At 30.3% G+C, this 16,534-nt stretch overlaps 1 protein-coding gene across 2 annotated transcripts; it reads right to left on the bottom strand.

Annotated features, from left to right (window-relative positions):
- Positions 1-354: 354 nt before the first annotated feature.
- Positions 355-5,617, bottom strand: LOC111308732 (translation initiation factor 3 (IF-3) family protein). 2 transcript variants are annotated; one of them, XM_022907288.2, is made up of 8 exons: positions 5,323-5,617; positions 4,956-5,049; positions 4,612-4,682; positions 4,052-4,150; positions 3,379-3,435; positions 2,643-2,711; positions 1,988-2,062; positions 355-1,858 (listed from the first exon to the last, which is right to left on the bottom strand). In XM_022907288.2, exons 1-8 carry the CDS (start codon positions 5,521-5,523, stop codon positions 599-601), a joined length of 1,926 nt encoding a protein of 641 aa, XP_022763023.1. In that variant the 5' UTR covers positions 5,524-5,617; the 3' UTR covers positions 355-598. The 2 variants fall into 2 exon arrangements, with proteins under 2 accessions (XP_022763023.1, XP_089601340.1); XM_089745214.1 differs by lacking the exon at positions 1,988-2,062 and having other exon boundaries at positions 365-1,858.
- Positions 5,618-16,534: the final 10,917 nt, after the last annotated feature.

The following is a 16,534-nucleotide window of genomic DNA, read 5'->3' as shown; positions in this document are numbered from 1 at the left end:
ATTTTGAAACAAGAAATTATCATGTCCAAAAATTTCATTGTCCAAATTAATAAAGCAGCACATACTTTTTAAGCTTAATCCGACATAAAATTAAAAATTTTCACTACAAAAAATTCCGCTATCAATATATAAAAAAAAAAAAGTTTTCTGGAAGTCTCATCCAAAGAAATCAATTTCATAAAGTTTTGAAAATGGAGAACAGAAATTTCAACAATCAGTCCGAGGGAGGAATATTTCATAATGGCTTTTGTCCAACACAAATTGTAGAATTCCTACATATTCAATACTCTAAAACAAGTACTATATATATATATATATATATATATATATATATATATATTCTCAAACAAAATGGAACACCAAATTGTATTTGTTGGTTTCCTCTTATTATTACTACATATCAAGTGACAAAAATGTAATCAGAGTTCCTTTTCTTCTCACTTCTCCATAATTTCATCAAAATACAATGGTGAGGAGATGCAAGCATGCCATAAAGATCAATTATTCTAAAAAATAAGTAAGATTTTTTAACCAAAACTGTTTCTGCCATTAGTTTTTTATGGCAATAATAAAAAATTGTAGAATATTTCCTATAAGCCTAGTTTGACTTGGGCATTCTATTTGGAGAAATATTGGAGTTATCCCTACTAGATATTCCAAATCTCTGTGGTTGTCCACCCACATTACCTTCCAGCCTCCGGCTACCATCAAATTTTGAGCCAGGAAAATTCTGATTAGCTCCATTTCCTCCCATGTCACGATTTCTTACAGATGCATACCTGTTTCCCTTGTTGCTCCCATGTGCATCCTTTGCCATACCTTGCTGGCCAGATGAATTTGCTGGAGTGCTAAATATTCCAAAGCTGCGAGCTGGAGCACCTGAAACATCAGAATGAGATGGTTGTTGCTTGGGCAAGTCATTAGACTCGACTTGCTTTGTGTCTCGCACTGAGGATGAGGCATTCATATTTTGAGGTGGTTGCCGTAGTGGATATGAGAACTGGGGCTCTGACCTAACTGACTCTCTTGTACTTTGGCCCATATTTTGAGGTGGTTGCCATCGTGGATATGGGAACTGGGGCTCTGACCTAACTGACTCTTGCGGACTCTGGCCCATACTTTGTGGAGGTTGCCGTTGAGGATATGGGAACTGTGGCTCAGACCTAGCTGACTCTCTCAGATTCTGGCCCATATTTTGAGGTGGTTGCCGTCGTGGATATGGGAACTGGGGCTCTGACCTAATTGACTCTCTTGTACTCTGACCCACATGTTCCATTGATCTAGCAGGAGGGAACATATTCCTTGGTTCACTTCTTCTGTGTCTGTTGTCAATCCCAATGGATGTCTCTGGATGAGGGAATTGAGAAGCGTTTGATCCAGTGGAATTAACATCTGGCTTGGGATGCAAAAACTTTGATGCATAATCGTTTGGTGGGGAGGAAACTCTTTGTTGCGTAGCATGTATTTTGTTCAATGTAGAATTTGATGAAACACCTCCATTATTATTGAATAATTTGTCTAAATCATCACCAGATTCTGAGACTGACCAAGCAGTCTTCTTGTACTCAACATTTTCAGCCTGCATTTGCATTAGTGAAGATGTAGGCAGGTCATCTTCATCTGAAAGTACCTCATCTTCAGACTTAAAGACAGATTCTGTAGAATCATCTTGAGGCAGGATGGGCCTTTGTCTATCAATGGCTGATTTAGTAGCAGGTTCAGTTGTAGCACCTTCGACAGCCTTTGATGTTTTTCCACCACCTTTCTTTGATGGGCCAAATTTGACGTGCCTGACTATCACATAAGCCTGTTTTCTCTCCACCCTTGGCCCACTCTCCACGACAGATACATCTTCAATCTGCATAATTAATCATGAAAGTGGGAGAAAGGAGTGGCGATTGGGGAGAAGGGGGGAGACAAATAAGGAATCAAAAGTCCACATGAGACACTAGAAGGAAAAAAAAAAAGGTATAGGAATGTGAGATACCAAGTCAGTGAGACGGGACAAAAGTCCTCCCAAGTCCTCGTCTTCATCCTCCTTACCCTTGCCCATGGCCATACACTATTGGTGAACCACAGAAGACATTCATCAATATTCATCAGAATTCGGAACCATGACATCTAATTTGAATGTCACCAATTTATTGACAATCAACACACTCCACATTTACTTTTGCACTTTCTTTTTTGAAGATAAGTAATAAATTTTGCATCTTTGCCCATCAGAAGAACATGAATTCTCTTCATATGATCGCTTACCAGTCTCAGAATTAGTTTTGAATCCTGGCTAAATTTTTTTGTTTCTTTTTTAAGTCAAAGTACACTTCTAGCAAAAGTCATTACAACAAAAAAGAAAAAATAGAAGAAAATAGGGGATTTCTCTTCTGAAAACATTGTGGGGGTAGATATTAGCATATGATACATCATATAACAGCATAAAAGAGGAAGCGAATATAACTAGAACACGAGAGTATAACAGACTCAAGGGAACAAAAAGCAAAAATAAGAGTGAATATAAAGATCGATTAACACCTAATATGACTTAGTCATGCACCATAAAAAAATTGCAAAACAAGTAACTAACAGAAACATATATTACTTTACTTAAATCATTAATCCTTTAAAGAAATTGAAGTAAGTACCTTCACTCGGTAACCCTGTTCCATTAATCTTACGACACTTTTAGCCTTTATCTTTAGGTCTTTTGCTTCCTGCAGAAGCAGAAGAAATATTGTCATGTTCACATCTCTGCTTTGAATTTGCTTAATTAATACTGAAACCTCATGAGTACTTCAACAAGGAGTTAACTAAACATTCAAAAAAAATTCAACAAGAAGAAAATCCCATCTGAGTGATGTCATAATGAATTTTCGGTTATGGGCTGAGGATACAAACAAAGTGAGAAGGAATATACTATGGAAAATCTATTGAATACAAATAAACTTTATTCATGTGATTTAATTGCATTTTACGTGTCTAGTTACCCTAGCACATTTCATAAGGTCAGGCAGTGAGCCTCATGTACCTCCCAGCCAGTTTTGTTGATGGATAGGTATGGTTCAAATTTCAATGACCTTTATAGAAAGTCTATACATGTTCAAAACTTTAGTGAATACCAACTTAAATTTTTGTATTTGGCATTAAGCAGTTCCGGAAGAGCCATTGGTGAATACTAACTAAAAACATTTAATTAAATGCTCCTGTCATAAGTCAATACGTTGTTCAGCTTTAAAACATTTTTTATTTTTTATTTCTAATTTCTAATATCTTTAGCACTATTGCTGATTGAATGTTTTGCATCATGGTTTCAGGATGTAGTAGCAATATTAAGTGGACAATAAGAAAAAGATGACAAACTTTCTTCAAGAAAGAACTTACAATTTTCTCAGTGAATCGAACCTCTTTGCCTTCTCCTTTCTTTAATGTCTCCCCTGACTACAGAAAAATAAAATTATTATGAAAAAGGGTATAGCTAGTATTGTTCAAAAAAACAAGCAGATTCACACAAGCATCGGCAAACACACAAACACAAAAAGACAAACATAGTTAGCTTGAATTATGATGGTTGGTTAATATCAGAAACAAAAAATAATTGTGATGGTCAATCAACACTTCAAAATATTATGAAACCTACAGAAAGTGTCACATAATTAACTAATATGTCAGAAAAAATCAAGGCCAAACAAGTTCATCAGAAGACCATGGGTCTATTTTGCTCAGTTCATTATCTCAATGCTTCCAAGTAGGCAAAAACATTGCACAGGAACAGCACAAGCTGCCTTTTACCAAATAAGCTTTAGTCTCTGCGAACTAAAGGTGTAAAGTCCATGTCGTTTTTGCTCTTATTCTCTGGGCCTCGGGCCTTGCAGGACCTTTTGCTCCAAAAAACTAGGTTTCTAAGCTTGGAGGCAGATCTTATTTCAGACTAAATAATAGTAAGCAAGGTACATGCCAGCAATTTGGAATAGAAAATATTCAAGTCATGCATAGCATATTTGTTACTTTATCTTGAGCCAAATGACCAAAAATAATGAATTATCATGTAACCTACCTTGCTTTTAGCACGATCCTTTTCCCTTAGACGTCGTTGGTACCTTTTCTGATGAAAGTCCATCAGTCTACAAACAGGAGGGTTATCATTTCTTTGAACCTACATAAATTATACAATTTGTATTAGATCCCACAGTAGACAAAACTGGACATAAAGGTTATTCTTCTAAAAAACTTCAAAAGAATGGCAGATCATCAAAAAAAAAAAAAAGTTTTATCATAGCATGATGAAAGAAAAGGAAATGGAGTGAATGTTTCAATACCAAATTGCAAAACACATAAATATTAATCATCTCAATTATAAATAAAGGGAAATTGTAACGTGTGCTAAGAAAAAGTTACATTTGCTAAAAAAATCAAAAACATGTAAGGTGTGATTATAGAGCTCCTCACCACTTTTGCAGCTAAAAATTACTTATAAATAAAATAATGGAATATATAAGGTTTTTTTTTTTCCTTTTCCTTTTTTTTTAACAAAAAAAGAATAATAATATGTAGCATTTCTTTAGAAAGCCGTAGTCGGCAAGAATAATCTAACCATTCAATTGAAAGCATTATCACCTCAACTAGATCAAGATCATGCTTGCTTGCCAGATCCAATGCTTCATGAATTGAGACGATAGAATGATGACCTGCAATATACATAAATCATAAATTGATATATAATAGCAAACAACTACCCTAAAACCATTTAAGACAATCCAACACAATACATAGAATAACTGTTATTGCAATCAACAACCGGAATCTTCCATTCTTCTCTCTTTTTCAATTCGGGTCAGTCTGTATTCCTAGTCCTACGTCTATCCTTCTCGCAAGTTCACATCTTTATAACCTTCATATAGGCATATATGAAAAGGCCACCCTTTATTTTGCTTAATATTATAAAAGACAAAGTCACGTACCGTCCTCCATCACCAATCTAACAACATGAGCAGTAATTTGCTCATTTAAACGCGGCCCATCCTTGCTTGGGTCTTCCTTCTTATTCTTGAGAGCCTGAAATAAACCAACACATCAAATTAACCCTTCATCCTTAGCACAACAAAGATTAGCACAACAAAGAGACAAACTTCTCATACCCATTACTTAAAATTCAACAAACTGTATACAAAATACTCAGAATCCAAACACCCCTTTAAGTTTTAACTCAATCAAATCCAAAACTCATTCAGAAGTAAACACCAATACCTAGATTCAAGAAAAAAAAAAAAAAAGAGAGCACTAAATTAACTAGATTTACCTAAAAGTTAATGTAATTTGCAAAGTTACCTGAACAGGGGCAGCAAAAAATCTGACATTATTGTAGAAGTAAGAGGGTTTCTTGTAAATACTGCTACTAACGGGTTTCTCTAAAGGTGTGGTTCTTGTTTGATGAAGAGAGGAAGTATAAGGAGCTTGAAAGTAAAATCTCCTGTATTGATTCGATAAGAGTTGAAGATTAGATCGATTGATTCTACGCCAAAACGCCATGTTTTTAGCTTAATGTAACAATAACTGGCATTCTTTGGAGCAAACGGGCAGTGTTCGGAGAGAGAGAGAGAGAGAAGTAGCAAAACCCTAGTTCAACCAGTTTTAGATTCACTGGGCGAGAAATATACAGGTCTGGTCTCCCGACACGAGAGGCTCCCAGGTTCCTGTGTTGGATAATTGCGTGACATTGTCAAACGATTGGATGGGATGAAGCCCAATTGTGTTGGGGCCTCAAGTTATAATATCCCAAAATATGCTACACAGTCATGGGCCAATTCCAAAGCCCAGCTAATGAACAAGGGAAGAATAGTTGTTTTTTTTTATCATGTTTAACATTTTGATTGTGTAATAAAAATAGCATAATTAAGTCCATCAAAAGAAAAAAATCTATAGCATGATATACATACATTTTGCCTAACATTTATATTCTTATAAATCTTCATGCTAATGAGGTTTTGGCATGATGCAAATGGTAGGAGTAAGGTACATTTTGGGTAAAAATTTTAGTTTAATTTGTTCGTTAATATTCCCCATCATACTATTAAAAAAAAAAATTTTTTGTTATAATTGGACTGGCACTCAAATTAATATGTATATGTTAAAAGATTTTTTTTTTAATTTAAAATTATCAAAATTTGATTCTGATAATTAAAATTAAAAGTTTAGCACTCTATTAATATATCATGTGATTATTGATTATATTTTAAGAATTCATTTGTTTTAAGGGACTTTGATGGCAATTGAGATTGTTGTCAATCATTTTACATCATTGCTAGTCGATTTTATATGTTTTATCTTGTAATAATATAATTAATTATGTCTCAAAGCATGATTAATAAGTATTATACTTAAAATTTAATTTATATAGTTCTTAGCAATGACTAGTAAATATCTAAATTCTAGATAAGTATAAAATTATTTTAAATTATGTTTTAAGGCAAAGTTCATATGCCAAGTAATGGAGATTGTAATCAATCATTTTCAATTGCTATCAATGCTAATGAGAATAAAATAACCATATTGTTGTCAACCCAACAAAGAAATTTAATTTTATGAAAAAAAGAAAAGATTAGTGCAATGCATAATGATCCAATTTTCAATGGCCTTTTTTATATGAACAAGTGAAACAAGCAATCAAGTAGTCAATGATATTTATATTTTAATGTTCCAAGCTTTTGAAGTTTTCAATTGTTATTTTTTTATGGAAAAGCTAATATTATATTGCATAAAAATAAGTGGAAATTTTATTTTATTTTATTTAATTAGTACATGCAAGATTTCCTTCTTTTGTTTTTTTTTGGATTTTTTTTTTTTGAGGATTTCCCATATAATTAGGATAAGCTCAACCAACAAATACACCTGTTTCTAAGTTGGATTGGATAGCTAATCTTTTGAATTTCATACCCAAAGTTCAACTCGATCTCATTTGTCCACACAAATTTAATTTTTAAAAAATATTAATATTTATAACATAATTTATAATTAAACCAAAATAAAATATTTATTAATTAAATAATAGCTCAAGCCGATCAGACTCGAACTCGGAAATTCTCGTCTAAAATTTGACAAAATAGCAAACAAAAGAACTCTTTATGCTTTTTCCTCAATGTATCTTTGCCTACTAAATTTGATCAAATTTGACCTGATAAAGACAAGGGATTAATACTTTCATTAAACTTAATTGCAACGTCAAGGGCACATAAAACATTCCCTAGATGGAAACTGAACTACATATTCTATGAGAAGGCTGTACTTTATTAATTATTGTTCCAACTTCCACATGTGGGAAGAGGGAAATGATAAAATAGATCATACTAACATTAATTAATGCAATCCTTAATTCACGACCACAGGAAATTGAATCCGCTTAATCTATCTATTAATAACAATAATTAATGTAAGGATTGATGCAAGTTTTTGTCAATGTCTGCTCAATAAATTTGATTTGAATCCCTACATCTCCAATATCAAAGATATGCAATTCACAATTGCCTAACTTGCCTAATTTTTTTTTTTACTTGAAGTGTCATGATTAAAATCGTGGTTACTTTAACTAAAAAGTAATATTTAATTAACAAATAATGTAACTGTTGGTGCCTAACTTGCCTCATCATCTTTTCAAAGTGGAGACCATATAAATTTTAATTAACATGCAAATGAGTGATTAATTAATCTTTGGGAGATGAATTTGCATTGATAATTTACTATTCTCTATATAACATAACATTTTTAAGTAAATTTTAAAAGTTAACTCAGTTGATTCATTATATAATATTTAACGTGTTTGAAAATTCTAACATTTTGTAACTTTTTTTTTCCTATCGTTGCAACTTATTTTGTTAAAAATACTAGATTTTTTAAACTTGTATGTTTTTGAGTATTATTTTGAAATATTTATCAAAATTTGCAAAGATTATTGATTATTGCGATTGAAGAAAGGAGCATACAAGTATTGAAAAGAAAATTGCTCTCAAAAACAAGCTTGGTGAATCAAGGTAACTTAGTTGAAAAAAAAAATTAATGTTACTAATTAAATAGAAGAAATGATCATGGCGTTTGAACCAAAGAGAGGCATGAAGCAGGCTGCTGGGAGAAGAGAAAATCATGCATGATGCATATGATTCTTTGTTGAATACGTCGCTGAATATAGATAAGATTCAGTTCGGTTACTTAATTTAGATCTGGGACAGAACATAACTACATCCTAATTCCAAAGGAAGCTGTTCCAAAATATATAGTGTATTCATTAATTCAAAGTCATGGGTCAACTTGATGTACAATTATTAACCTAACATATATATCTCTCAAGTCAAGAACCATGACTCCAGTAACAGATACACGTTTCATCCGTCGCTAATTGTCCATTTTCTTATAGTGACGCCTGTTTTATATACCATTGATTATTGTTCTCACCATGCTTATGACATATATAAGATAGTCCTGAAGTAAAACATCTATCTTTTCCAACAATCATATGCCCGCCGCGAAATTGATGACTTTTGAGGGAGTTTTTGAGCTTAGTTAATTTTTTCTTCGTTGCAAATGAATCCCAAAATAGTAAATCAGAATACAATATATGTGCATACAGCGTACTATTATTATCAGTAATTATCTTTTTTTGGTTCAACGATCAGTTCTTGCTGATTGTTTAATGTTTAAAGAACCTCATTTTCTTAACTAAATCTCATCATATATGATCAACTATATTATATATGCATATATATTTCGAAATCAGTAGATATAACCCCTAATTGATGACAATGAAAGCTAATTTAATCACCAAAAATTAGACAAGTCTTGAATTGTTTATAGTAAGAGGAAAAAAGAAATAATAGAAAATAGAAAATTTTGCTAGAATTATGACGTTTTAAATTCAAATTCCGTGCAGTATTGTATATGGGTTTGGTTGGTTTGTTTAGTTATATTTTAATTTGTTATTTAATTATTTAATGAGTATAACTTGTTTATAATGTAATAATTGATTATTTAGTTCATTATATAGATTAAATGTTTGATTATAATTATAACAATTTCGAAAAAAAATTCGGCTGATAATTTCTTTAAAATTATAGAGAAAAACATAAAATAAATCGAAATTTACATTTAATGATGACAAAATAAGTATAAATGTTACATTTCGGACAGAATGTAACTTAATCTAGAAAAGTGGTGTGTTTTGGATTCACCCAAAATGGCAACATAGGTAATCAAAGATTCCCGATGCTTAAGAATGGTTTTAACTAAATGAAATAATTTGATAATATAAAGTAGAGAAAGAATTATATGAAACAATTATGTTCCGTTAATATATCATTTTCATTCAAATCATGTTATATAATTATATTATTAAAAAAATTATTTATTTATTATAAAATAATTGAACGTATTAAAATAAATATTTACCATTTAATTATCACATGTGATGTGTAATAAATGATTAAGTTATTTTAGTAATATGATTATATAGCATGATGTGAATGAAAGTAATATATGCTACCATGATATAACCATTTCATACGATTTTTTTTCAAGTAGAATAACATTTCGACCAGCAATTTAATTTTTCTCCAATCAAATACACTATTGAAGTATAGAAAAAAAATAACAATGAATATTTATAAAAAAAATGGGATATATGTTAACCTTTTAATCTTGCATATAAAATTAAAGAATTTTCCTCTGTATATATATATATATATATATATGTTATGAAGCATAGCTTTCATCAATATAAAGTTCATGCATGAAAAAAAGGTTCATTAAGAAAAATATTCCAAGTCAGTGGTCAAAGAAAGTAATTGAAAAAGCCCACCCACCCAATCTATAAAATTTTCACAGCGTAATTGCTTAGGGTAAAGATTCAAGGACGAAGACTGCAAGCAAACAAAAACTAACTCAGAAAGCTTGAAACTTAGCATTCAGCATACAGTCATCTTGCAATTTGGAACTTTATGAAAAAGAGTACATAATTCCAAGTTAGTAGTCAAAACTCAAAACTATGACAAGTAAGGGAATGTATACATATTTTTTGAAATTACTTGTATAAGTATTGGGTTTTGAGTATTATTTTGAAATATTTATCAAATTTTGCAAAGATTATTGATTATTGTGATTTAAGAAAGGAGCATATAATGAAAATATTGAAAAGAAAAATGCTGTCAAAACAAGCATGGTGAGTCAAGGGAATTTAGTGGAAAAAAATAAATGTTAAATTAATAGAAGGAATGATCACATGGAGTTTGAACCAAAGAAAGGCAAGAAACAGGCAGCAGGGAGAAGAGATGCATATGATTCTTTGTTGAATATGTCGCTGAATATATATAAGATTCGGTTTAATTACCAAATTTAGATCTGAGACAAAACATAATTACATCCTAATTTCAAAGGCAGCTGTTCCAAAATGTATAGTGTATTATTAATTCAAAGTCATGGGTCAACTTGATGTACAATTATTAACCTAACATATATATCTCTCAAGTCAAGAATCATGACTCAAGTAACAAATACAGGTTTCATCCGTCGCTAATTGTCCATTTTCTTGTAGTGACGCCTGTTTTTCTATATCACCACGTTCCTGAGGTAAAACATCCATCTTTTCCACAATTATATGCCCGCCGCAAAATTGATGACTTTTAAAAGAGTTTTTGAGCTTAACTAAGTTTTCTTCGTTGCAAATGAATCCCAAAATAGTAAATCAGAATATAATATATGTGCTTATAGAGTACTATTATTATCAGTAATTATCTTTTTTTTTTCATTTTCTTAATTAAATCTTATCATATATGATTAACTTTATACTATATCATATATGCACATATTTTTCTAAATCGGTAGATATAACCCTAAATTGATGACAACGAAAGCTAAGAGTTTAATCACCGAAAATTAGGTAAAAGTCTTGAATTATTTATGGTAAGCGGAGAAAAAGAAACAATAGAAGAAATAAAAATAGGGAATTTTGCTAGAATCTTGAGGTTTTAGATTCAAATCCTAGTGCCGCATGTGGGTTTGGTTGATTTGTTTAATTATGTTTTAATTTATTACTTGATTATTTAATAATGTAACTTGAATTAATTATTTGATTAATTATATGAATATAATATTTGATTATAATTATAACAATTAAAAAAAAAAACTTTGGTTGATAATTTCTTTGAAATTAAAGAAAAAAACCTTAAAATAAATGGAAATTTACATTTAATGAGGGCAAAATAAGTATAAAACTTAAGCTAGAAACGTGGGTTTTGGATTCACCCCAAAATCACCCAAAATGGCAACATAGGCAATCAAAGATTCCCTATGCTTAAGAATGTTTTTAACTAAATGAAATAATTTGATAACATAAAGTAGATAAAGGATTGTACAAAATAATTACACCATATTTGCATATATTCCTTTGATTCAAATCATGTCACATAATCATATTATTAAAAAAATTAATTATTTATTATAAAATTATTGAATGTATTAAAATAAATATTCATCGTTTAATTATCACATGTAATATGTAATAAATGGTTGACTTTTTCTAATTTCATATAATTTTTTCTTAAATAAGATAACATTTTGGCTAGTAATTTGATTTTCCTCTAATCAAATATATTCTTGGAGTATAGTAAAAAAATAAAAATGAATTATTTATAAAAAGTGAGACATGTAACAATTTTCCTTTAAATGTATGATATAAAGCATAGCTTTCATCGATATAAAGTTCATGCATGAAAAAATAGTTCATTGAGGAAAAAATTCCAAGTCAGTGGTCCAAGAAAGTAATTAGAAAAGCCTACCCAGCCCATTTTATAAAATTTGTATAGCGTAATTGCTTAGGGTAAAGATTCAAGAACGAAGACTGCAAGCAAACAAAAACCAACTCAGAAAGCTCGAAACATAGCTTTCGGCATATAGGCATCTTGCAATTTGGCACTTCATGAAAAAGAGTCCATAATTCCAAGTTAGTAGTCAAAACTCAAAACTATGAAAATTGAAAAATAATGGATTATTTATAAATAATTAATCAAACCCAACCCATAAGTCAAGTGCCAACTAATAGAAACTACACATCGATCCTAGCTCATTGTTTTTACAGTAAAAATTAAGAGATAGAAGCTCTTTCTAAGGAAGGTTTTTACTGATATTGAGACTGAATACACAAGGAAAAACAAAGCCATTGATGGAACAAGGAAGGTTTTTAAGTAGATTTGTTGAGCGGGAAAAGATTTTTAGACTTCGTCTAATATATTTTTTCAGCCGAATTTAAAGAAAAAAAATAGTACAAAAAGTTTCTTTCCATCTTCCATGTCAAAGAAGAGATGGTCCACTACGTTAATGTTGCAGAATCTAGACTAGGTACATTGTTTTCAACATTGAGAGTTGAGAGACATGACTTTTTTACGTAGATTTGATGAGTTGAAGAACATTATCCCAATGTGGACGTAGTGAACATGATTGCATGATCTTCTGCCATGTTTCAACATTTTTTTTCTTTTTCTCCCATATTTTTTGTGCTCTTTTTTTCCCCCTCTTTGATTGTACATGGACCCGTCACCTGTGGGATCTATATCTTATCGTGAGCTTGTGACGTTTGCTATCTGGTTTAATTGTGACTTGCTACCCTCCCCAACATTGACTAAAGCTATTTCCAAGCAATTATATGTACTATACATATATATATATATATATTAATTTGAATGCTAGCTGTTTGATAAGGTTAAAGCTTCAACATTGAATTAATAGGGTGAGAATCACGAAATTTTCAACAAAATCAATCCCAATGAGTTTATAAACAAGCAACATAAACTTAAAATCTCGACAATATGATAACGTCTATATGTAATATATTAAAGTATTAAATTTTTAATTTTAATGATCATAATTAAAATTTTGACAACATAAAAAATTCAAAATATCTCCGTTAACATGATTTGTAAATTTTGAAGAAGAAAAAAAAAAAAAAAGATAGAATTCAACATTAGTAATCTCATCATTTAATACTTTTGGTTCCATCTCCCCCAAACAAAAAAAACAGAATATAAAAAATACAAGAAAGATAAAACCCTTAACCACCATAGTTTCAACTTGCATGATTAATTGAACATTTAAACTCTTCTGTCCTATGGAAAGAACAGGTAGCTTGTGTAGGACCCAATAGAACTGAGCTGCAATTTAATTCCAAGCTGTTGAGCTTTCTTTTCCTTGATTTGTTTCTTTTCTCACTTCACAAGTTTTCTACTATGATCTGTTTATTTTGAAGGATCATCCAATCTTCCCTACCTCCAGAGTCAAACAATAAAGGTGCAAAACGAAGAAATTTTGTGGCCTTGTGGGGGATATATCTTTCATTCTATTCACTTTTCCAATGCATGCCAATAATGTGATGGAACTTGTGCGGAGTGTTCATTGATTTTTCATAATTTTAAATATATTCTTTCCATAATTAGCGATTTTAAATAAAATAATTGGTGATCTTTGTTGATGCTATTGAAATGTAAAATTTTCGATAATGCAAGTTAAAAAATTACAAATTTTTATTTTCTATTTAAAATTATTAAAATTTAATTATAATCATTAAAATTAAATTTTTAACATTTCATTAATAAACCATATAACTATTGATATGGAACGTAGTTTTTCCAAAAATATTCTTGAATTACTTTGGCTAGCTAAGGATTGAACAAAATGCAAGATACATCATATATCAAACCAAAGACATTGGACCGTCCTTTTCTGATGCATTTAATTTAAATGTTAGGTGGATGGACATATCTTCTTTCTTTTTATCCTACTTTGTCCATCATTAGTGTACTGCTCCTATCCCCATGCCATTCACGAAAGAATTATGTTATTAACATAAAATATTGTACTAATCTAATTAAAAATAATTTAAATATATAACTAATTTGGGAGGGTCATTTCCAGAAGTGATAAATCATTATTAACTAAACAGCTTTAACTATAATTACTTATAAATTAATTAGATAGAAACGAATATAAAGATCTTGATTTATGTTTGATGTATATAATTATTGCTACAATAAGATAATAATCATCTTATATCATATTTAATTTTTATTTAAAGAGAGGGATAGAGAATGTAAAGAGGATTATATCATCTTGATATATGATTATTTAATCCTATTCAAGTAGAAATAATTATTTTTAATCTATAATATTAAATTTACATATCTAATTATATCTTTAAAAATTATATTAATAATTTAAATTATATAAACTTTAAGTAAAAATAGTTTTGACAAATAAATAAATTATCTTATCATAATATTTATATACATTAAACATAAAATAATATGAAATTATTTAATCTAATCATATTTATAATATCATCTTATTCTATCATATTATAATTTTGTATACTAAATATGACCTTGAATTCTTAATTTCAAAAATACGAAAATTTTGAAGATTTGTTATTATGTATATATAAAAACTTAAAACACATTTTAATAAAATGTTTTTTTAATAAAATTATAAAATATTAGAATAAAAAATAATATCTCATAAATTTTGATGTAGATTTTTACAAGACTTTGTCCCAATTAGTTCCTATATCAATGTTGAACTTGATCCTCCATGACCAGGTTCAACGTCAGGCTCCCGATACCAGAAACCAAGGAAAGCCGAAGGGGTAAAACTACAACAAAAAGATCCACAAATTTAGTCATTGATTGACAAGAGATCATGACAATTTACCTGCCAAAGAAGATAAACACAGGAAATGAAAATGAAATGACGACAATCTGTTTTTCGATTCTTTTATTTCTCTGACGGATTTTAACTCTTTTATGCCATGGCTCTATCGCTCTCCGCAGAGAAAAAGAGCAGACTGCAGTCATGATTCGCAAAAGCAATGTGCTGGAATTTTGGAGCAGGACTAGGGAAGGACCAGTTTAAATTTACCAGGGCAAAGGCACAAATTTAAAGGGAAAAACATACATTGGACGATAGAGGATGGATCAAATACAATGAATGTACTGCATATGCATATGCATATATGCCTTTATCTTCTCAAACAAGAACAGTAGTCAATGTCATTTCTCTCCTTTCATTTTCTCTAAAGCCTCACAGTTAACATTATATGGGGTGCAGTTCACACTGTAAATATGGATGCAGAAATATTTACTCTTCTGATGTGGACCTGAATTCTTCTTTGTCCTTGCTGTGTGTTTTTTCAATGGATCAAGATTCGAAATCAACTCTTTAAACATTTGCATGTACTAATCATTACGTTAAACGTATTTGGAACATCTTTTGTTTTGTACTTTTAAGCAAAATCTTTAAGAATTTGATATTGCAAAACACATTCATATATATAATTATATGAACAACCAACCAGGATCATGACCTCCATGCTAGAACGAGGCAAAACTGATGCAATTAGGAAGAAAATAAATGTGGCAAGTCCTGGCGCATTTTAGCACCTCAGCCAAAGTGCACCAATCCACTGTAGCAAAGAGAATAAAAAGTGACCTAGCAAAATGGACCCAACAGTTCCACCATTGCAGACCAAACATTGCACGGTTGGGTGGATAATGCGTCCTATCAAATTACCCAAAACACGATAATCGACCATTTCATATTTGATAGTGCCTTATGCGCACGGTAGCACACACTTCTTTAGTTGCCCACAATGCTTTTCTAGGGTTTCCAAAGAAACAATCACCTTTTTTTTTTCCTTTCTTTTTTGGACAGCGAGTTATGGCTTCCTTTGTGGGACTATTCTCCTATATTATTAGGGTTGTGAACTTGGTAATCATGTTGCCTTGACGATTGACAAATTTAATTAATTTGGGAAATTTGCTTTGAAATCTAAAATTTTGGGCTTGAAATTGAAAATGTGGTGCATATACATAGCAGAATGGGGTTCAAGGATAGAATAGATTCACCATAAGATTTCTTTAGAACCTGTCTAATAAAACCATTGTTTTATGCCAATTGTAATGGAAAATTTTTTATCTTTGAAATTGTTAAAATTTGAATCATGATTATTAAAATTAAGAATTTATCATTTTATTAACAAGACAGACCACTATAACAATTGCATCGAAAATTTTCATGGTGTTAAAACTTATTTTCTATAATTTGAAATTTAGTTTTAATTATTTTATATAATTTTTTTAAAAATGTAATATATATTGTCAGAATTCAAATTTTAATACTTACAATTTTTTTTTTAATTTCAAAATTAAAGTCTGCTTTATTAAAATAAAAAAAACTTACCCTTGAAAAATTCATCTTAATTTCCCTCCACCCACCTTTTTTTAAGTATGCAATATAATTTCAAACAATGGTAATTTTCCTTCCACACGTGCTTGGATGGTCTATCTGGGTTTGAAAATCCGTACATTTTTAAAATTAATTACCATATTAAAACAAAGACCAAAAAAACTTGGAAGTTTTCAAAGGTTATACCTGTTAATATGATCAATGGCTGCTAGCGTTACGTTAAATACAAGGATTTATTCCAACATTCTCGAAGACTTTCAAAATTGAAATG

The sequence above is a fragment of the Durio zibethinus genome, chromosome 2, assembly GCF_047325235.1.
Source record: "Durio zibethinus cultivar Kanyao isolate XHJ-2024 chromosome 2, ASM4732523v1, whole genome shotgun sequence".
Lineage (NCBI taxonomy): Eukaryota > Viridiplantae > Streptophyta > Magnoliopsida > Malvales > Malvaceae > Durio > Durio zibethinus.
Note: the sequence above shows the minus strand (reverse complement) of the source record. Positions and strands in the feature narration are given on the sequence as shown.